Here is a 24,734-nt window from a genome sequence, read left to right as displayed (position 1 = left end):
CTACTCCGAACTTTTCTTTTGTTTCCTTTACTGTTTGCTCAATATACAGATTGAAGAGCATCGGGGAGAGGCTACAACCCTGTCTCACTCCCTTCCCAACCACTGCTTCCCTTTCATGTCCCTCGACTCTTATAACTGCCATCTGCTTTCTGTACAAGTTGTACAGATTGATCCAAACTGATCTTCCTGAGGTCGGCTTCTACCAGTTTTTCCAATTGTCTGTAAAGAATTCGCGTTAGTATTTTGCAGCTGTGACTTATGAAACTGATAGTTCGGTAATTTTCACATCTGTTAACACCTGCTTTGTTTGGGATTGGCATTATTATATTCTTCTTGAAGTCTCAGGGAATTTCGCCTGTCTCATACATCTTGCTCGCCAGATGGTAGAGTTTTGTCAGGACTGGCTCTCCCAAGGATATCAGTAGTTCTAATGGAATGTTGTCTACTCCCGGGGCCTTGCTTTGACTTAGGACTTTCAGTGCTCTGTCGAACTCTTCGCGCAGTATCGTATCTCCCATTTCATCTTCATCTACGTTCTCTTCCATTTCCATAATATTGTCATCAAGTACATCGCCCTTGTATAGACCTTCTATATACTCCTTCCATCTTTCTGCTTCCCCTTCTTTGCTTAGAACTGGGTTTCCATCTGAGCTCTTGATATTCATGCAAGTGGTTCTCTTTTCTCCAAAGGTCTCTTTAATTTTCCTGTAGGCAGTATCTATCCTACACCTCATGAGATAAGCCTCTACATCCTTACATTTGTCCTCTAGCCATCCCTGCTTAGCCATTTTGCGCTTCCTGTTGATCTCATTTTTGAGACGTTTGTATTCCTTTTTGCCTGCTTCATTTACTGCATTTTTGTATTTTCTCCTTTCATCAGTTAAATTCGATATTTCTTCTGTTACCCAAGGATTTCTACTAGCCCTCGTCTTTTTACCTACCTGACCTCTGCTGCCTTCACTATTTCATCCATCAAAGCTACCCATTCTTCTTCTACTGTATTTCTTTCCCCCATTCCTGTCGATTGTTCCATTATGCTCTCCCTGAAACCCTGTACAACCTCTTGTTCTTTCAGTTTATCCAGGTCCCATCTCCTTAAATTCCCACCTTTTTGCAGTTTCTTCAATTTTAATCACAGTTCTTAACCAATAGATTGTGGTCAGAGTCCACATCTGCCCCTGGAAATGTCTTACAATTTAAAACCTGGTTCCTAAATCTCTGTCTTACCATTATATAATATGTCTGTAAGCTGACAGTATCTCCAGGCTTCATCCAGGTATACAACCTTCTTTTATGATTCTTGATCCAAGTGTTAGCTATGATTAAGTTATGCTCTGTGCAAAATTCTACCAGGCGGCTTCCTCTTTCATTTCTTTCCCCTAATCCATATTCACCTACTACGTTTCCTTCGCTTCCTTTTCCTACTGTCAAATTCCAGTCACCCATGACTATTAAATTTTCGTCTCCCTTCACTACCTGAATAATTTCTTTTATTGTATCATACATTTCATCAATTTCTTCATCATCTGCAGAGCTAGTTGGCATATAAACTTGTACTACTGTAGTAGGCGTGGGCTTCGTGTCTATCTTGGCCACAATAATGTGTTCACTATGCTGTTTGTAGTTGTTTACCTGCACTCCTATTTTACTATTCATTATTAAAGCTACTCCTGCATTACCCCTATTTGATATTGTATTTATAACCCTGTATTCACCTGACCAAAAGTCTTGTTCCTCCTGCCACCGAACTTCACTAATTCCCACTATATCTAACTTTAACCTATCCATTTCCCTTTTTAAATTTTCTAACCTACCTGTCCAATTAAGGGATCTGACATTCCACACTCCAATCCGTAGAACGCCAGTTTTCTTTCTCCTGATAACGACATCCTATGAGTAGCCCCGCCTGGAGATCCGGATGGGGGACTATTTTACCTCCGGAATATTTTACCCAAGAGGACGCCATCATCATTTGATCATACAGTAAAGCTGCATGCCCTCGGGAAAAATGACTGCTGTAGTTTCCCCTTGCTTTCAGCCGTTTGCAGTACCACAACAGCAAGGCCGTTTTGGTTAGTGTTACAAGGCCAGATCAGTCAATCATCCAGACTCTTGCCAGTGCAACTACTGAAAAGGCTGCTGCCCCTCTTCAGGAACCACACGTTTGTCTGACCTCTCAACAGATACACCTCCGTCGTGGTTGCACCTACGTTACGGCTATCTGTATCGTTGAGGCACGCAAGCCTCCCCACCAACGGCAAGGTCCATGGGGTAATGGTTTTTTTTTATGTAACATGTACAGTTTTTTTTGGTCTGTGCGCCTGTTTGCCACTAGCACTTCCTATGTGTGGTGAATAGGAATCTAACCTTTCAGTATAATCATTTCATGATGACTTATATTTCATTCCAAGTTCAGCTCGCTTGAGGAGAATTATATAGTATTTGTCGTGTCTGTTCTTTTGCTCATGTCCAACAGAATAAACACCTTTATTTGATCCAGCAGCCATACAAATATAGTGTCAAAGGTTTTGGTTACATCGCCACATTTTGGCATTAAAATGGCAACAGGTGAAATTTTTGTTGGACTGGAACTGGAACCTGGATTTCTCACTTAATGCGAGCAGTTACCTTAACTGCCTCAGCCATCTGAGCAGTTCCGATGTATTTTCACTTGCCCACAAACCCCTTTCTTGCAGTTCCTGATGCCATGTCTGGTATAAATTTTCACCTGTTACCATTGGTTCATTTCAGTACACAAATGCAGCTAATGTCATTAAAAACATCAACTAGGATTACAATGCCACAGCAAAGCAGAAATCGTGCAGTTGTGTATTCTTTAATTTTGTAAAGAGTGTTGTTTCTTGTTTTGAATGACGTAAATGCTTTTACAGTTATTTTTCATGTAGTGTCAACTTTGATGAGGCACGAATCAGATTGTAATTTTGTGATCAATTATCTATGGCCAGTTTCAGTATTTCCATTGTTTTATGGTTAGTCGTATTATCACAATTATGACAAATGCAAGAAACTGGCCACATTGCTTATTTTATCAATTCTACAGTGAATAAGATGTTGCTGTAAAACTTCACATTTTGTGAGCACAATCACATTTTCTTACTTAGAAATAATCCTAGTTATGAGTTACAAATTTGTGTAGCAGCTACTTAATGGTTGCAGTGTATGTGAGCTTATACCATCTACACATATTTTTTACAGCTTATAAAACTAGCACGTTGTCTCTGTTGAAATGTTCAATAATTAGTTATTCCACCAGCAAAGAGTGTTCTCATTCCTCTGCAGCATTGCCTTGTTTGTTGGCTGTAACAAAGACCTGAAAATATGGGGTCAACTGAGCGTCTCGATACTAGACATTGGCTTTGACTTATGATGTAATGGTGTTGTAGCAAGTCATGTCACAGGCACATAAACAGAAAGAGAATTGACACACATAATATTTGTTTTTTGTTTACATTATTTTTTGAAATGTAGTTTGTGGTAATGGACTGATCTGTAGCATGGCCCAAGGTCTAGGCTGGGTTGAAAGGTGACAGTTTGAGAGTTGGCAAAAGTCAATGTATATTATGTCATGTGAATAATTGTAATTTTTATTATCTATATGTATGTTATAATACTGGATTTCGATGAGTCATTTATATCTGAAATTTTGATTGTGTTGTTAGTCAAAGCCTTGCATAACTCTGAACACTTGTAATATATGTCTCAAACTTGTGCTACATTTGTGTGTCCTTATTTGTGTATTTCTTGTATTTGTCACATTGTCTTATTGTGAAATCTCTGAGATACTTACTAATAACTCTGCACAGTTTAATGTCTATAACATCTAAACTACAATATTATACCTACTGCTACAGTTAAGTAAACCAGAGATTTTGGTTGGGTGAACATTGTCAGTTACTTGCTTGCAGGTGAAAGTGGCATCTGACTTTAATCTGGTAAATGTATACTGGTGTGCAAAGGGAGATGGAGGTGATGAAGACATTGAAAAAACACTGCAGTCAGTTGCAGGACAGCTTCGACATGAACTTTCTCAGCTTAGAGTGATGGGTGTTGTGCCCAGGATACAGTTTGTTAAAGGTATACTAGGCACACTATGTTAAAAGCGTTTCCAATGTGAAGTGGATGTTATCTGTCATTCTAGTAGGCCAGCAAATTTTTGTACTTCCTTTTGAAGCCTCCTGGCGTCTCTTTCAGATACATTGGGTCCAGTAACAATTGCCCTCCACTCCATTGCAATACCAAGAAGAATACAAGCAATTTAATTCCCTTTATACCACTCTTTAGTTACATTACAGTATGCAAATGATAAATACAAAACTGTGCACATTCACCAATTTCCAAAATTAATTATACTGTGAAGTCTGTATTTGCTCGATTGAGGACTTCTGAATGTTTTGGCATGGAATTAAAGACCACGTGGAAGTTTTTGTTGAGAATTTTATACCATACAGTTCAAATATGAGTTTATGAAGCATAAACTGTTGTTGGTTCAGTATACAAGTTGCAAACCAATTTCGATGAACAACTTGTCATATGTACATGAGCTAGACTAGCTTTCAGGAGGAGCATGGTTCAGATACCTGCTTGGCTGTTCAGATTTGGAATTCCATGCTTTCCCTAAATTACTTAAGGTGAATGCTGGGGTGGTATCTTTCAAAAATTAAAATATCATCAGTTTAGTTCTTCAGATTTGTCCTATCTGTCCTTATGCTTTGCCTGTAATCACCTTGTTACTGACACCAATAAAGCCTAAGCTTGCATTCTTCATCAATTTTGAAAGTGCAGGCCATGGGAAAAGGGCTACCAATTCTTTTTTGAAGACGGCTAATATATACTCGCTTCATGTGACTTGTCATTGAACTGTTGAACTATGATGTGAAATTGCCTGATGAAGTCAGTACCTTGGCCTTAAAATTCTCTGTATGGCAGCTGCTGTTGTGATTTATCATAATATATAGTACCCATGGTCACAACATTGTATTCAGACATACCCCCAAACCATCACATTGTCATCCGCCATTTGACAACCCCTGCTGAATGTCCTCCAGTCTTTTGCATACATTACGATTTTCAGCTGTACTCATCCTGGTGGCTCCTGCATGTTTTCTTTCATCAACCCACTGTCCATTATGCTGAAGTCTCAGTCGTATCCCTTGGAATGCAGCTAAAATTTTCTTAGTCTGTCTATTGCACATTCACCTAACTGTATGTTCTGCCCACCCTTCCATAGCATTCATAATTACATCTCTTTATCAAGTGTTCTGCCTGAACCATTCATTTGTTTTCTCTTGTGTCTTAATAATTCCCAAACTGTTCCTTTATGATGTTCACTATGTCATTCCTCAGTTTTAGTATTGCAAGGCATAAAGTAGTGTAATGGGACCACTGAGGCCAGCTCTGATCACTTTATCACTGTAACTCTGGACTGGGAGCCTTGACATAGGATGTACCATAGTATCCTCTGTCTTGGTAGAACATCTGAAGGAACTGGCAAAGCATTGTGTGCAGAGAAGGTTATTCTTATTTTTTTCATACCCAAGAATGTTGGTGTCTCCATGAGACATTGGATTCTAACCCCTTCAGTGGTACAGGTGTGTATAGGGTTTTTTGAATCTGTTGCCCAGTGAAATATGTTTTGGAGATGGGGAGAAGTTTTAAGGTTAGATTAAAAGAACAATTAGCTAGGAAGAACTAAAAAACAACACCCAGTACACACTTATGTGGTGAGAGACACTCTATTTCTAATGGTTCCAAAAATTTAAAAGTGTTGCATAATGAATCTAAGGGCCGTATGCTTAACATTTTAGATGATTTGGTAATAATGGGCAGGTAAAATTATGTTAAGAAGTCAGTCATCTTGTTTTGATTTGGGGGTTGTTTCCATGGTTATGATTCTGGCTCTTATTCACCTTTTCTTGTTTCCGAATTTCTCTCTGGTTATTTTATTCATGATGGCTGCGTACTTTGGGGCACCAATTTCATGCTGGAAGATAGGGGATTTGTATCACCTACCTTGATTGAGGTTCAAGGACATTACTGAAAGGTCCATACAGCTCACATATCAGTCAGAATTTTATCAGTTCAGCATATTGTTTTAAGATAGTTCTAATTACAGTTATTGTGTCTTCTTTTTAGGTCAACAGTTTTTATATGAAGATATGACTGTAATGTCATAAAACTAACTGTGATTAATAAATCAGTTTGATGCGGCTGTTGTAGTTTTCATGAGGCTAAATGCGTCATCACAACTATGATTGTTCCTCGTACCAAGTAATTTGTTTTAGTTTTGTTTGTGACTGTACCTAACAGTTAATGCTGGTGTAGTTGCTCTTCCTAACACTATCCCATACAAGCAAACCAGTTATATCTTTACCTGCAGTTATTCATACTTTAGGTACTTGGGCTAGGCATGGCTCTATTGAACAAGAATAGCTTGATGTAGTCATAGTGTCAAGAAATGTATGATAGGAATATAATAGAGGGAAACATTCCACGTGGGAAAAATATATCTAAAAACAAAGATGATGTGACTTACCAAATGAAAGCACTGGCAGGTCGATAGACACACAAACAAACACAAACATACACACAAAATTCTAGCTTTCGCAACCAACGGTTGCTTCGTCAGGAAAGAGGGAAGGAGAGGGAAAGACGAAAGGATGTGGGTTTTAAGGGAGAGGGTAAGGAGTCATTCCAATCCCGGGAGCGGAAAGACTTACCTTAGGGGGAAAAAAGGACAGGTATACACTCGCGCGCACACACACACATATATCCATCCACACATATACAGACACAAGCAGACATATTTAAAGGCCTTTAAATATGCCTGCTTGTGTCTGTATATGTGTGGATGGATATATGTGTGTGTGCGAGTGTATACCTGTCCTTTTTTCCCCCTAAGGTAAGTCTTTCCGCTCCCGGGATTGGAATGACTCCTTACCCTCTCCCTTAAAACCCACATCCTTTCATCTTTCCCTCTCCTTCCCTCTTTCCTGACGAAGCAACCGGGGGTTGTGAAAGCTCGAAATTTTGTGTGTGTGTTTGTGTGTTTTTTTATTGTGCCTGTCTACCAGCGCTTTCCCGTTTGGTAAGTCATGGAATCTTTGTTTTTAATATATTTTTCCCATGTGGAATGTTTCTTTCTATTTTTTATATACAATGAACACATCACTGCACTGAAATTGTACGGAGTGGAAGGAGTTGGCCACCAATAAATCCTTTAGGCTTCTCTTAAACTGGATTTCATTGTTGTTAAGCTTTTTATGGATGCTGGCAAGTTATTGAAAATGTGTGTTTCTGAATAATGCACACCTTTTTGTGCAAGACTAAGTGACTTTAAATCCTTGTGAAGATTATTCTTATTTCTAGTATTGATTCCATGAATTGAGCTGTTGGTTTGAAAAAGTGATATTTTTTAATGATAAATTTCATTAAGTAATAAATATACTGGGAAGCAGTAGTTAGTATCCCTAGTTTCCTAAACAGGCTTCTGCAGGATGTTCTTGAGTTCACACCACATATAACTCTTACTGCACATTTTTGTGCCCGGAAAACTTTAGCTTGGCTTGATGAATTACCCCAAAAAATAATCCCATATGACATTATGGAATGAAAGTAAGCATAGTATGCCAGATTTTTCATTTTTATATCCCCTATGTCTGACAGAATTTGCTTTGCAAATAGAGATTTGTTAAGACACTTCAGCAGTTCTGTGGTGTGCTCCTCCCAGTTAAATTTATCATCAAGCTGTAATCCCAAGAATTTAACACTCTCCACTTCTTCTATCTGCTTGTCATCGTATGTTAGGCATATACTCGTGGGACACCCCTTACAAGTTCTGAACTGCACGTAGTGTGTTTTTTCGAAGTTTAGTGACAAAGAATTGGCTAAGAACCAGTGATTAATGTCCACAAATATTTTATTAGCTAATCTTTCTAAGACTACACTTGATTTGCTATTTATTGCAATGTTTGTATCATCGGCAAACAAAACGAACTTGGCATCTGGTAATGTTACTGATGAAAGGTCATTGATATACACAAGAAAAAGTAAGGGCCCCAAAATGGAACCTTGTGGGACCCCACATATAATTAGTTCCCAGTTGGGTCATGCCTGATAGCTTGATACATGTCTCTTTCCTAATATCGCCCTTTGTTTCCTGCCAGAGATATAAGATTTGAACCATTTTGCAGCATTTCCTGTTACACTATAATATTCTAATTTACTTAAAAGGATACTGTGATTTACACAGTCAAATGTCTTTGACAGGTCAAAAAATATACTAGTTGCCTGCAATTTTTTGTCTAATGAATTAAGCACATTTTCACTGTAAGTGCAGATAACCTTCACAATATCAGAACCCTTTAAAAACCCAAACTGTGACTTTGACAGTGTGTTATTTGAAATAAGATGGTTATAAAGCCGATTGTACATTTCTTTTTCTAAAATTTTTGAGAATGCTTGCAACAGTGAAATTGGACGGAAATTTGAAGCTATTTCTTTATCTCCCTTCTTAAACAGTGGCGTAACTTCAGCATACTTCAACCATTCAGGAAATATTCCACTGATAAATGACTGGTTACACAGATAGCTTAATATGTTACTTAGCTCAGAATCACATTCTTTAATTAACTTTGTTGATATTTCATAAATCTGTGAAGATACTGGCCTGTGCAGGTGACATCAACGTGGAAGCAAGGACTCGGGTGGCAATAGAAGAGATATTCACCACAGTTGAACATTCCAGCAGGAATATAGGACTAAATATCAACAAGCAGAAAACAAAATACATAGTTGCTGGGAAAGTGCTCAGGGAGAACATACCAGCCAAAATAACAATGGGTAGTTATACCTTTGAAAGGGTCGATCATTTCAAGTATCTGGGTTCGATTGTAACCAATCTAAATGGTACCTCATGAAACAAAACTGAGACTAATTGCAGCCAGTAAAGCTTATTTCACCTTAGCAAAGCTACTATCTTCAAGACTCCTGACTATAACCACAAAACTAACCGTCTGTAAAACACTGATCAGACCAGTGCTTACTTAGGCCTCTTGAAACCTGGGTGCTGACAGCACAGAATACTGAATCTCTGGATTCATTTGAGAGAAGAGAATCATCAGCCCACTGTGCAAAAGGGAAACATGGAGGAGGAGATACAACCATGAGTTTAATGCTATCTACAAAATCCAGTCTGTTAGAAGAATTGTGAAGTCATCCAGGCTGAGGTGGGCTGGACAAGTGGCACAGATGAATGATACAGAAATACCAAAAAGGATTTTACAAGGAAAGCTAGGTGCACAGTGTGAAGTAACAGGTGAGCTGAGGTGCCCTGGAAATATTATATGTTTGGAATTGGGACGGCCGCACAGGACGCTCGTCAAAGCCTTGGCCTGGCAGCGACCACGTGGTGCTGAACGTTAGCTTAGTAACCACATGATGCCACACAATGGTTGTTCCAGCCACATGGCTGGGAATTCCATGGTGATGCTGTGTTGATGAAGGAGACACGCCAGGAGTGCCAAAAATGGCGGACTTTGTGAAACCTTAATGGCAGACATTTCACAGTTTGTATGGAAATTAATAGTAGCCAGATGAATCATGATACCTCAAAAAGAAACATGTACATTACTATTATTCACACAACAATTCTGATGGTGTAATCAGATTTTCAATATCTTTATTTGTTTAAAGTTTAGTATCTGACAGTAATTTATACAAGTAACACCTAGAAACGAATTTCTAACGCTTCATCCGATTTTGTCGATCACCTTGTCTTTAAAAAGCTATTAGTGTAAACCTAAATTGGTAAGAATTACAGGCATGTAACTTGAATAGTGCATGAGTTATTGGAGGTCAAAGTGGCCGATTACTATCTATCGCTTCAGGCCATAAGTACTCCACATTTACACGAAAAAATGGTAGCAGTATGCTTATAAATATATTTATTCATCTGTGTGTTTTTTTATATCCTGTATATACTATTCATGAAGAAATTGGTTAAATATTTACTGTGTTTTAGAAATCACAGAGACATTAGGCTACTGGCCTATATTTTGTTCTATTCCTTTTATATGTGTTTATTTAATTTGTTTTGTGTTGTTGTGGTCTTCAGTCCTGAGACTGGTTTGATGCAGCTCTCCATGGTACTCTATTCTGTGCAAACTTCTTCATCTCCCAGTACCTACTGCAACCTACATTCTTCTGAATCTGCTTGGTGTATTCATCTCTTGGTCTCCCTCTATGATTTTTACCCTCCACGCTGCCCTCCAATACTAAATTGGTGATCCCTTGATGCCTCAGAACATGCCCTACCAACCGATCCCTTCTTCCAGTCAAGTTGTGCCACAAACTCCTCCTCAGTTCTATTCAATACCTCATCATTAGTTATGTGATCTACCCATCTAATCTTCAGCATTCTTCTGTAGCACCACATTTTGAAAGCTTATATTCTCTTCTTGTCTAAACTATTTATCGTCCATGTTTCACTTCCATACATGGCTATACTCCATACAAATACTTTCAGAAACGACTTCCTGACACTCAAATCCATACTCGATGTTAACAAATTTCTCCTCTTCAGAAACGCTTTCCTTGCCATTGACAGTCTGCATTTTATATCCTGTCTACTTCGACCATCATCAGTTATTTTGCTTCCAAAATAGCAAAACTCCTTTACTACTTTAAGTGTCTCATTTCATAATCTAATTCCCTCAGCATCACCCACTTAATTCGACTACATTCCATTATTCTCATTTTCCTTTTGTTGATGTTCATCTTATATCCTCCTTTCAAGACACTATCCATTCCGTTCAACTGCTCTTCCAATTCCTTTGCTGAGGCTACTACCCTGTCTCACTCCCTTCCCTACCACTGCTTCCCTTTCATGCCCCTCGACTCTTATAACTGCCATATGGTTCCTGTACGAATTGTAAATAGCCTTTCGCTCCCTGTATTTTACCCCTGCCACCTTTAGAATTTGAAAGAGAGTATTCCAGTCAACATCGTCAAAAGCTTTCTCTTAAGTCTACAAATGCTAGAAACGTAGGTTTGCCTTTCCTTAATCTATCTTCTAAGATAGGTCGTAGGGTCAGTATTGACACACGTGTTCCAATATTGCTACGGAATCCAAACTGATCTTCCCTGAGGTCGGCTTCTACTAGTTTTTCCATTCGTCTGTAAAGAATTTGCGTTAGTATTTTGCAGCCGTGACTTATTAAACTGATAGTTCGGTAATTTTCACATCTGTCAACACCTGCTTTCTTTGGGATTAGAATTCTAATATTCTTCTTGAAGTCTGAGGGTATTTTGCATGTCTCATACGTCTAGCTCACCAGATGGTAGAGTTTTGTCAGGACTGGCTCTAGCAAGGCTGTCAGTAGTTCTAATGGAATGTTATCTACTCCCGGGGCTTTGTTTTGACTCAGGTCTTTCAGTGCTCTGTCAAACTCTTCACGCAGTATCATATCTCCCATTTCATCTTCATCTAAATCCTCTTCCACTTCCATAATATTGTCATCAAGTACATTGCCCTTGTATAGACCTTCTATATACTCCTTCCATCTTTCTGCTTTCCCTTCTTTGCTTAGAACTGGGTTTCCATCTGAGCTCTTGATGTTCATACAAGTGGTTCTCTTATCTCCAAAGGTCTCTTTAATTTTCCTGTAGGTAGTATCTATCTTACCCCTAACGAGATAAGCCACTACATCCTTACATTTGTCCTCTAGCCATCCCTGCTTAGCCATTTTGCACTTCCTGTTGAACTCATTTTTGAGATGTTTGTATTCCTTTTTGCCTGCTTCATTTACTGCATTTTTATATTTTCTTCTTTCATCAATTAAATTCAATATTTCTTCTGTTACCCAAGGATTTCTACTAGCCCTAGTCTTTTTACCTACTTGATCCTCTGCTGCCTTCACTACTTCATCCCTCAGAGCTACCCATTCTTCTTCTACTGTATTTCTTTCCCCTATTCCTGTTGATTGTTCCATTATGCTCTCCCTGAAACTCTGTACAACCTCTCGTTCTTTCAGTTTATCCAGGTCCCATCTCCTTAAATTCCCACCTTTTTGCAGTTTCTTCAATTTTAATCTACAGTTCATAACCAATAGATTGTGGTCAGAGTCCACATCTGCCCCTGGAAATGTCTTACAATTTAAAACCTGGTTCCTAAATCTCTGTCTTACCATTATATAATCTATCTGAAACCTGTCAGTATCTCCAGGCTTCTTCCTTGTGTACAACCTTCTTTTATGATTCTTGAACCGAGTGTTAGCTATGATTGAGTTGTGCTCTGTGCAAAATTCTACCAGGCGGCTTCCTCTTTCGTTTATTACCCCCAATCCATATTCACCTACTATGTTTCCTTCTCTCCCCTTTCCTACTGGCGAATTCCAGTCACCCATGACTATTAAATTTTCGTCTCCCTTCACTACCTGAATAATTTCTTTTATCTCATCATACATTTCATCAATTTCTTCATCATGTGCGGAGCTAGTTGGCATATAAACTTGTACAACTGTAGTAGGCGTGGGCAATGTGTCTATCTTGGCCACAATAATGTGTTCACTATGCTGTTTGCAGTAGCTTACCCGCACTCCTATTTTGTTTTATTCATTATTAAACCTACTCCTGCGTTACCCCTATTTGATATTGTATTTATAACCCTGTATTCGCCTGACCAAAAGTCTTGTTCCTCCTGCCACCGAACTTCACTAATTCCCACTATATCTAACTTTAACCTATCCATTTCCCTTTTTAAATTTTCTAACCTACCTGCCCAATTAAGGGATCTGACCTTCCACACTTCGATCCGTAGAACGCCAGTTTTCTTTCTCCTGATAACGACGTCTTCTTGAGTAGTCCCCGCCCGGAGATCCGGATGGGGGACTATTTTACCTCCGGAATATTTTACCCAAGAGGACACCACCATCATTTAACCATACAGTAAAGCTGCATGCCCTCGGGAAAAATTACGGCTGTAGTTTCCCCTTGCTTTCAGCTGTTTGCAGTACCAGCACAACAAGGCCGTTTTGGTTAGTGTTACAAGGCCAGGTCAGTCAGTCATCCAGACTGTTACCCTTGCAACTACTGAAAAGGCTGCTGCCCTCTTCAGGAACCACACATTTGTCTGGCCTCTCAACAGATACCCCTCCGTTGTGGTTGCACCTACGGTATGGCTATCTGTATCGCTGAGGCACACAAGCCTCCCCACCAACTGCAAGGTCCGTGGTTCATGGGGGGGAGGGGGTGTTAATTTGTTTATGTATTTAATAATGTGTTTATGGTCCAGCTGTAGGAATATTTATTTAATTTCAAGTTATTTAAATGTAACTCCAGTATTTTGTATGAGTTGAAATATGTTTGTGAGTGTACGTTGACTTGGAGACATGGAGGGAACGCTTTAGCCAATCACAGTGCTCATTAATGGTGAGACTATATGGAAGTGGGTGAGAAGGATCGTTTCGAGAGAGGACAGGGAGTTGTGGAGTGTAGGGCACAGGACACGGGAAGCGCTGGACGTAATGGCGCGACAGACGCGGAGTCGGAGGAAAGACTTGGACAGTGGAGCAATTTGCGCGAGGTCGCGGAGGATAGAAATGTTTGGGAGTGCTGGCCTTCGCTCTTGTGTGATTTCCGTGGCTTCTGCAGTGGAGTTGTAGTATGCATTCAGAAGTGAATATCTCGTGAGCTATGTCGTTGTTCATAACCAATTATGTGAAGTAGGAATCTATTGTCTCCCTGTTATTTAACTTATATTTTATTTAATTGCTGGACCATTGCCATCAAATAAGTGTTTTGCAGAAATATACTGCATTCTCAAAAGTGCTTCTACTATCGTACTCATCATTTAAAGGCGTTACCTGCAGATTTTATTTAATTGAGATCTTTCATTTATGAATTTATATGTTACTTTCATAATTTGCAATTGCTGACTGATAGAAACCTTGGACCATTTGATTCATATGTCTATTCTTATCGTATACTGTAGACTTAGCAGTATTTGGCCTCTAATGCAGAAACTACGTATCGCAGCCCCTAGACAATGAAACCAGCTGAAACTTTTAATATTGCAACTCTGAGTAGAAGGGTATGTAGTTGAGGGCCACCACCTCACATCATTGCATTTTATTATTTGAAAGCCCACAACAGAGAGGACAAGGTCAACTGAAAACTAGGGGGTAGGATGGAGTCATAGAAGACCTAGGGAAAATGGGCTAGAGGAATTGGGAAATGCTAGCAAGGGACCAGGATAAATGAAAGGAGGTAGTTGAAGGGGCCAAGTCTCATAATGAGTTGTAGAGCCACAGAAGAAGAGAAAGAATCCTCATTATCAAATTTCTCTACATATTTTACAACCTTTCTTGTGCCCTCTTTATGATTGGACTGCTTAAAATTGTTCCCCATTTTATTCTTGTTATAACTCCCATAGGGGTAGTGCAGGAGTAGGTTTAATAACAAATAAAAAAATAGGAACATGAATAAGTTACTACGAACAGCATAGTGAACACATTATTGTAGCCAGGAAAGACGTAAAGACCACACCCACCACAGAAGATAAGTTTATATGCCACCTGGCTCAGCTGCTGATAAAGAGATTCAAGAAAACTGTGATGCAATAAAAGAAATTATTCAGATAGTTAAGGGAGACGAAAGTTTAATAGTCATGGGGAATTTGATTGTAGGAAAAGGAAGAGAAGGAAAAGTCATAGGTGAATACGGGCTGGTGGAAAGTAATGAAAGAGGAAGCCACCTGATAGAATTTTGCACAGAGTATAATTTAATCATAACTAATGCTTGGTTTAAGAATCGTGAAAAAAGGCTGTATACGTGAAAGATACCTGGAAACACTGGAAGGTTATATAATGGTTAGACAGAGATTTAGGGATCAGGTTTTAAATTGTAAGACATTTCCAGGGGTAAATGTGGACTCTGACTACAATTTATATTATGAACTGTAGAATAAAGCTGAAAAAAACTGCAAAAAAGGTAGGAATTTAAGGAGATGGGACGTGGATAAACTAAAAGAACCATAGGTTGTAGAGTTTCAGAGAGAGCGTTTTGGCAAGAATGGGGGAAAGGAATACAGTAGGAGAAGAATGGGTAGCATTGAGAGGTGAAATACTGACGGCAACAGAGGATCAAGTAGGTAAAAACATGAGTGCTAGTAAAAATCCATGGTTAACAAAAGAGATGTTGAATTTAATTGAAAGGAGGAGTATAAAAATGCAATAAATGAAGCAGGTGAAAGGAAATAAAAATGTCTCAAAAATGAGGTTGCCAGGAAATGTGAAATGAATAAGCAGGATTGGCTAGAGGACAAATGTACGGATGTAGAAGCATGTATCACCTGGGGTAAGATACATGTTGCCTACAAGACAGTTAAAGAGGCCTTTGGAGAAAAGAGAACCACCTGTTTGAATATCAAGAGCTGAGATGGATAACTAGTTCTAAGCAAAGAATGGAAAGCAGAAAGGTGGAAGGAGTATGTAGAGGGTCTATACAAGGGAGATGTACTTCAGGGAAGTATTATGGAAATGGAAGAGAACATTAATGAAGATGAGGTGAGTGATACGATACTGTGTAAAGAATTTGACAGAGCACTGAAAGTCCAAGGTTGAATCAACACCTCGGGATAGACAACATTCGGTTAGAACTACTGATAGCCTTGAGAGAGTCAGCCATGACAAAACTCTTCCATCTGGTGAGACAGATGAAATACCCTCAGACTTCAGGAAGAATAAAATAATACCAGTTCCAAGGAAAGCAGGTGTGAAAATTACCAAACTATCGGTTTAATAAGCCACAGTTGCAGAATACTAACATGAATTCTTCAGTGGAAAATCCAGGATAGAATGTAACAATATTATGAAAAGGAAAGGTGACACCAAAGGACTTAGAAGAACAGTTGAATGGAATGGACTGTGTCTTGAAAAGAAGATATAAGATGAACATTAACCGAAGCAAAACGAGGATAATGGAATTTAGTCGAATTAAATCAGGTGATGCTGAGGGAATTAGACTAACTGGCCCTCTCACATTGTCTGAACCACACATATTAATGCTAACGGTTCATGTACTTAACTTATCAGTCATACTAGCTGCTGATGCTGTACCTTTGCTGCCCGAAGTGTCAATGCTGATGAACTCGAAGTCGCTGCTGGTGGCCTGAGCCGCCATTGCTGCTTGCATGTCATTGAAATCTCCACTGCTATTGGCTGCTACAGACATGAACTCACCATGACTGCCTAGCCTTTTTCTTCTTCCTTGAAGTTCCAACTCCCCAACACCTGACTTCTGCTCCTGATTCTCATGCACGTAACTGCTGCAAAACCTTATGATTGGAGCGTTAGAATTACGTCTGCAATTCTAAGGTGATTTGACTCATATCCCGGATGAGAAAACCCCAATTACAACCATTCCTGATGGCTACAGTTAACGTAGTTGCTCTTCCTAACAGTATCCCATAAGAGCATACCAGTTATGTCTTTACCAGCGGTTACTCGTACTTTAGGTACTTGGGCTGTTTGCATCTCTGATTAAAAATAATAGCTCAATGTAGTCATAGGATCAAACTGCACACATCTGTGTTCAAGCCCCACAGCTAATTCATTCCAAATAATAATCTGTAACGGTGATTCTGCAGTCAAATAGTCTGTGCATTGGCTAGAATTGTGAGTTAATAAAATACGCCAAAATACAAAATAAGAGTGAAATGAATGATTTAATAACAGTGTTCTATTCTAACGTCTGTAATTGATGTAGATGATAGAGAATTATATTGAATAATGTTTATTCAAGAAAGGATATCTCAAATAAATGGGAAGTGGTCCTACAATGTTCAGTTAAAATACAGAAAGAAAATACCCTTATCAAATGCAGTAAAGTTAGGTTGAGAGTGTTACGAGAATAGTAGCAAAATCCCCAGACTAAATTTTGATCAAAGATATGTGAAAAGTAAATCTGCTTCATAACCACAACACATGAAATATTCACCAGCTCAAAACAGTTCAGAGTTCAACATGACGATTCACTAATTAACATATGCAATACGAAGAACAGTAACTCATACTCTGCCTAGCCTCATTTCTATAATACAAGTGGAAAAAATCCTACACTGGTATATATTCAGACCTCTCTAAACATAAATTCCATTCTGAAGTTGAAGTATGGTAGCGGCTGTTCAGTGCCCTAAATCAAACACCTCCATGATTAGATACCACTCGTTAGCATGGGCAGGTCTGACTTCTTCCAGAACTCACGTAAAAATCGCCAGACTCACTCCCTTGCGCTCTTCACTCAAGAAGTCCCAGTCTCCTCTTAATTCCGTAATGTTTCGCTACTGTCTGCTTTTCCATTGGTTGAAGGGCCTCCCCACCAAAAGTACATAATTCTTATGTTTTAGAGACATAATTTGACTCAACTTGACCACTTCCCAGACTGAACTAATACATTATGACAATATTCAACTAAATAAATGTTATAAACTTTTGGCCTCTCAGACCATTCACAACAAGTATAAATAAAGGTTTGTCTATAAATAAATAAGGAAGTATTCTTCCACAAGTGCACTCACGATAAATGTTGACAGATTGTCATTAAACAGTAAATCATTGAGTATAACAGAAGTGATATCTGGCATTCCGCAAGGTAGTGTCATAGGCCCTCTGCTGTTCCTGATTTACATAAATGATCTAGGTGATAATCTGAACAGCCCCCTTAGATTGATTGCAGATAATGCTGTAATTTACTGTCTAGTAAAATCATCAGACGATCAATTCCAATTACAAAATGATCTAGAGAGAATTTCTGTATGGTGCGAAAAGTGGCAATTGGCACTAAACAAAGAAAAGTGTAAGCTCATCCACTTGGGTACTAAAAGAAATCCAACAAATTTTGGGTATACAGTAAATCACACAAATCTAAGGGCTGTCAATTCAACTAAATACCTAGCAATTACAATTACGAGTAACTTAAATTGAAAAGACCACATAGATAATATTGTGGGGAAGGCGAAACAAAGACTGCGCTTTGTTGGCAGAACACTTAGAAGATGGGACAAACCCACTAAAGAAACAGCCTACATTACGCCTGTCTGTCCTCTGCTGGAATACTGCTGCGAGGTGTGGGATCCTCACCAGATAGGATTGACAGAGGACATTGAAAAAGTGCTAAGAGCAGCCCGTTTCGTGTTATCGCACAATAGGGGTGAGTGTTTCACTGATATGATACGCGAGTTGGGGTGGCAGTCTCTGAAACAAAGGAGGTTTTCTTTGCGGCGAGATCTATTGATGAAATTTCAATCACCAACTTGCTCTTCCGAATGCGAAAATATTTTGTTGACGTCCACCTACGTAGGGAGAAATGATCATCATAATAAAATAAGAGAAATCAGAGCTCGAACGGAAAGATTTGGGTGTTCCTTTTTCCCACGCGTCATTCGAGAGTGGAATGGTAGAGAAGTAGTATGAAAATGGTTCGATGAACCCTCTGCCAGGCACTTAAGTGTGAATTGCAGAGTAATCATGTAAATGTAGGTGTAGATGTTATTTAGGCATGCTTGTCAGAAACTCCTTTTGGCACTGTTCTACAAAGATGGTGCAAACTAATACATACAGTTGACCGCTTCTTAAATTAGCATGATTATGTATTATCAAGTGTAATTATTATTTAAATTAATTTACTGTAAGTTTTCATTTGCTGTTTGATTGTAGAGGGTACAACAGTCTGTCAAAAATTTGGATAATAAAAAGATATCATAAGTCACGAAATAAAACAGATGCAGATGAGTGACTTTCAGGGATGACAGCTATCTGAGATATCATTCTTTGAAATCAAATGAAGTGTTTAAAAGATGTTAATTCAGAGGTTCATTGTAAATTATTAACTTTTGTTGTTTTACAGATATTGAAATTGTTGTTGTAATATTGGTGGCCTGTCATTTTTCTGGGATTGCCGATGTATTCAGATTTGCATTAATATTTGATTGCAAACTATTCTAAGACTCTCAAAGAGCTGTAAGAAATGATCTTTCAGTTTGTCTGACACCCCGCCAATTATTGGAGCACTGTCTGTCCTCTAAAGCTATCAACACATCAAAATTCCCTGTACTGGGATTTAACCCACATCTGGCCGTGCTGCTCAACTCTGCACCTGGCTGGTCTGTACCAGTTACTGTGGTTCGGTTCACCATCCACAGCCATTTGACTGAGTGACCACGTTGTTCCCTGAGCCCCAGGCCTGCACACGCAAATTCACCATACCTCCTGCCAACTCTAGGCAGCCAAATTGCTGACCTACATACTCACAACATTACATGTTGCTGTTCATCGTATAACTTCTGTTCGAGATGTTGTCCATTCTGTTCCACTGCTCTTCCGAGTTCTTTACGCGTTCTGACAGAATAACAGTGTTGTCGAAAAACCTCCGAATTTTTATTTCTTCTCCCTGTACTTTAATTCCCTTCCCAAGTTTCTCCTTGATTGTTAGGAGGTTGCTTTCAATCGTATCTCAGTCTCTTCTCAGCTACTACCTGCCTTTCATGTTTCTCAATTCACAGAACATCAGATTGGTTTCTACACAAGTTGTAGATAACATTTTGTTCCATGTATATATCTCATTTGGTACTGTGGAGAAAATGTAGTGGAAACAGCAAAATAGACAAACTTGCAACTTTCATAGTTGTGATGGTTGTTGATAGGAGGACATTTGAGAATTTTTTCTCACTGATTTATGGTGTACAGAAGGAAACTGGTATATATGTCACAAAACACTACTTACTTGAACAGTGAGTGTCTTTGTGTCCCTGCAAAGGAATTTCACAGCGGTATTGAACATTCTGCATGTTGTCTCCAGTAAAGTGAAAAATATATTAAAGAAAACAAGTAGCTTGCTTGAATTTCTCTTATAACACATTTGTCAGAATCACGGTATTGTACATCACAGTACTTATTTATTTGATAAATGTGTTTGAGTTTAAATTTGCCTTATTTAAACTGTAGCCTAAGTCATCTGTCAGAGTAACATAAATAATACTGCCTTATATGTTACTAAATGATATAATGTAAAGGATAGATTGCTAATCACCATATAATGAGATGCCGAGTCACAGGCAGGCACAACAAAAAGACAGATAAACAAGTAAGCTTTCAGGCTAAAGGCCTTCTGAATTAGACAACCTTCACACAAATGCAACTCATACACACGTGACGACTGTCTCTTGCTGCCAAGGCCAGGTACTTGGAAATTTGAAAAGTTGAGATCACAATGAATGATTCTTTATCTAAACAAGCCAATATATACCAACTGAAGCTGCAAACCACTGGCAATCATGAGTAGACAATAGACAACAATCCTCAATGGTTGACAATCAGTGGCAGTGGTTTGTTGCATGAATATGATTAGTGTTGGAGTAATAATGTCTAATTTACTTCCTAAGGCAGTTAAATGCTTTGAATTAATCTTGAGACATGAGAAAAGAAATAGCATTGGGTAGAACCCCCGTCAAGTCAGTAACAGTCCCTCGAAGGTGAAAGCTTTTAAAAAAATATCTTTCGTTCATTGTGATTGAATACATCTCTCTGTACATCTTTCTTTCTAACTTCTGAAAAGTATGTTTTTTAAAAAAATATTATTATTGTTATTCCAGATAAACATTACTCAAAAACAGCTGAAGTTGAACGTCTGTTGCAAACTGCAGATTTTGGTGAAGATTATGTTCCTTCTGCCGATGGTTCTTCGATCCGATCAGAATTTACAGAAGAATACACACTAAATCAAAGGAAAGAGGTAAATAGTATTTTTAACTGTGTTGCAAGTGACTGGAAAATGTGCAGTTCAGTCCCACTTCCAAGAAGTCACACTAATGCACACAATTATAGGGCTATATTGCTGAAGAAATATGTGACACATTTTTGTTCTCAGATGTTATTATGTTTTTCAAGACCAAAATCTCCGCTGTAGGAATTAATATGGGTACCACAAATGACAAAATAGTAAAAGACTTGACTCACTCTATGGGACCCAGAAAGTTGTAGATACCGTCAAACAGCTTGGTGCCTTGTTCTTTGACTTCCAGAAGGCATTTGATACAATTCTGTAGTGTTGCGTAATGAACAACATAAGAGTATATTAAATACTGAGTCAGCTTTGTGATTGGATTGAAAATTTTGTAACTGAGAGAACACCAGTGTGTTTTCATTAATTGAAGAAGTATTCAGATTGAAAAGGAGCTTTGAGCATACACCATGGGAGTGTTACAGGACTATTATGATAATATTGGAAGGCCCATAATGCTGTTTGCAGATGATGCTGTTGTATGTGGAGAGGTCATGCAGCCAGAAACTCTTAGAAAAATTCAAGAAGGCCCATAGAGGATTGATCCTTGGTGCAGAAACTGGTAATTAATTCACAGCATCAACAAAATTATTATGGATAAATAGGCAGAGAGATCCATCATTGTTTACGTGACGGCTGAGCAATTACTGGAAACAGTCATTATTGTTAAATATCGGAGAGTATTTTTACATGGCAGTTTAAAGTGGAACTACCTCATGAAATTAATCATGGGAAAGGCAAATGCCTGCCTGAGATTCATTGAGAGAATTCTTAGAAAGTGAAAACCACCCGTGATGGAGATAGCTTACAGAAACCTCGTTTGACCAATATTTGAGTATTGCTCATAAGTGTGGAACTGTCACCAGATGGGATTAATGGAGGAAATACAGAAGACCCAAGTAGGAGTAGTATGTTTCATAACTTATTTGTTTAGTTAGTGCAAAAGTGTCACTTTGATGATGATACGTCTTTAGTGCTAAATGCCACAAAAGGTTTTGTGCATCATTGTGGTTTACTATAAAAATTATGAGAGTGTATGTTCCTATAAGAGTGAGTTAGTAGATAGTTTCCTGTTCCATTAAGTTGTGCACCCTATTTTGTTCTGTTATGTTGCAGAATAAGTTTGTAGTATACGCTTAAATTTTTTAAAGTTCTATCCCGAAAGCTCAGGGTAATGGCATTGGCCTCTCCCTCCCTCCCTCTATCTTCCTCCAGCTTCTCCTCCCTGCTCTGTGTCCATATCCTCCTCCTCATCACCCCCTCTCTGTGTGTCATATCCTTCCCCTTCTTTCGGAACTCAGCCTTGTACATTGTAGTTGCAAACAAACCTTGATTGGGAATTGAAGTTGCTTAAAACAAATGGGTAAATCAGTTGAGATCACTGGTATGCAGGAGACCTCCCCAGCTGCTGGATATACGAGGATAGTAGCTTCAGTGACATTGTGTCACATACTTTTAACCTGCGAACAGGTAGCCTTAGAAAGTGTTATATTATTCAGATTCCTTAGGAGTATTCTTATTACAAGCGAATGAGGTGTGAACACAGCTTTTCTGGTTTCTGTTGAAACCACCTGTGAGGAAGAAAACGAAACAGCACATTGTTGTGTATACGATCTCTGCTAAGTATTATAATTATATAAATTAAAGAAGCAGTTTGTCTAATGGTTTAAATGCGCCACTATCATAGTCACAGCTGACTGTGAGAAAGAAAACTAAACCACACGTTTTCACAGCACAGCATTTCCTTTCTTGCAGCCAGTTTTAACAGAAAACCTGTACATTGTTATTTAAAAAATATCTATCCCATGCCCTCTGAATGTTTAGTGCAGTATCATATAAACATTTGAAGTAAATTTGTCAAAAACTTGTAGCAGTTCGCCTACTTTGTTTCTTTGTTTGTTGTCCTCGGTGTCGACATACTGCATTGCTACACTGGCTGAAAAATTGGTTGTGGATTCCGACACTGACTACTGTAAATAATGTAGGTGACAGGTACACAGTTGCGTTTCACAGTACTTTAATTTCACTGATCACAACCCCCAAATAATATGCAGTTATATGGCCAGTGCACTATTGTTTAACTTTTGATAAGCCTCATTAATAGTGTGCAGGCAAACCTCCACATACTGCTACAATAGTTTACTATTGAACATCTATGAGCAGTAAAAACTTAACAACAACATCAGCAACATTCACAGTTCGTGAAGAATAGAAAGGTACGCATGGAACAGACACTGTTGTTGTTTTTACACAAGGCCTAATTGTTTAACACTTATTCCACAGTTAAGTTGAAGCATTGTTGTTTTTCTAACCAACACAGGTTTCTCGTCTGAAACACAGCCGTGGACTGACTGACTCGGGACCAGAAATCAGGCCCTTATATGTCATCACAATAATAAGTACTGAAACTGCACATTTATGGGAACGAGATCGGTAATCGGGATATAGGAAACTTAATTCCCATATATGTCGTAGCTTGTATATATTTGCACTTGACACCGTGTCCTTACAGAATGAAGTATAACAAAGAACTGACTAAAGTAAAGATGGAGGCTCGCACACAGCCCCCCCCCCCCCTCCTCCCCGCCCCCCGCATTGCGGAGTACAACAGATGTCCAAGGGTGAAGGTGTGCAGGCGTCGGCGTCGGTGGAAATCGTGTGCGTAGGCAGGTGCACCACAGGTACTTCCATCTCGAACGAGGTGGGTTGTGCCGATGGAGCGGCAAGAGGCAGGTCCACTTTCTAGTCAGTCAGCCACCGTGGCCGGATGAGACGGCAGCCGGCCTGGGAGTAAGTGGGCAGGGTGGTGGAGGCGTGTGTGGCCCTTAAGTGGATTGAGCCGTCCATAGAAATGAAAGCATGTAGAGATGCTTGGTCACACTCGCATGGGAGTGTGAGGTTGTGTGCAATGTTGACGTGTAAGGGACCGTCCGAAGGCGGGACCTTGGTATCTGTCAAAAGAATTTACACTCGGCTGTCGAACATACTGTAGAAACATTGTTCACTCAGTGCAGCGGCATGCTGCAGGTCAAACTGATAGTAGGTGTGTGTGTGTGTGTGTGTGTGTGTGTGTGTGTGTGTGAAACCTACGCAGGGTGAAACAGGAGGCGAGGTTGGGAAATCAGTGAACGGTGGCAAACAGTCTTCGTTAGGAGAGGTGTGCGGTGAGCTAGATGGGAGCACCTCTTCGTCTCTTCGTTCCCGATCAAGGATGGATCGTCTGCAGAGTCTGGCTGTGGCGATGTGAGACTATCAGGGTCGACGAAAACCGGTTTCAGGTGATGCAGAGAAACTTTCTGTGTGTGGTCTTTAATTATGATATCAAAAGTTGTGTTGAAGAGGCTGCCTAACTGCATCATCATGCAGCACGACGTGGGAGCAATCGGAGAGTGTGTTGGGAACATAAGTCTCGGGAAGTGAGTGACTGATGGGTGGGTGCAAACACATTTGTTGCAAATGCATGCGCATCCCGCTAATGAAATCCGGCGAGGGGGGAAGATCCTCACTAACCTGGGGAAGAATAAGTTCCCCCGGTAGGACCGGGTTCTCACTGAAAACAAATTTGGGTATAGTCCCCTGTAGATCAGGTTTATAGGTCGAGCATAGACCAAGTAGCACCCATAGGAGAGCTTCCAACCAGAGACAATCATGACATCGAAGGGCCCTCTTGAGGGTGCGATGCCATCTCTTCACCAACCCATTGCTTTGTGGGTGATAGGCGGTAGTGTGTATTTTTTTAATACCGCAGATGTTGCAGAGGATGGTGAAAAGGGAGGATTGAACTGTCGACCCTGATCGGAGCAGTGTAAGAGACGGGTTTGATACCGGAAATTTGTTTGCCTGATAGCGCGAACATCAGGGGTGCCTGAACAGCAGTGGCG

At 39.4% G+C, this 24,734-nt stretch overlaps 1 protein-coding gene across 1 annotated transcript in view; it reads left to right on the top strand.

Annotated features, from left to right (window-relative positions):
* Positions 1-24,734, top strand: part of LOC126191325 (putative ribosome-binding factor A, mitochondrial) — a 55,897-nt gene that overhangs the window by 17,715 nt on the left and 13,448 nt on the right. Inside the window, exons 3-4 of the mRNA XM_049932155.1 lie at positions 3,927-4,095; positions 20,666-20,805. Coding sequence (XP_049788112.1) covers positions 3,927-4,095; positions 20,666-20,805 — 309 coding nt within the window. The remainder of the gene's footprint in view (positions 1-3,926; positions 4,096-20,665; positions 20,806-24,734) is intronic.

The sequence above is a fragment of the Schistocerca cancellata genome, chromosome 6 (genome assembly GCF_023864275.1).
Source record: "Schistocerca cancellata isolate TAMUIC-IGC-003103 chromosome 6, iqSchCanc2.1, whole genome shotgun sequence".
Taxonomy (NCBI): Eukaryota; Metazoa; Arthropoda; class Insecta; order Orthoptera; family Acrididae; genus Schistocerca; species Schistocerca cancellata.
Note: the sequence above shows the minus strand (reverse complement) of the source record. Positions and strands in the feature narration are given on the sequence as shown.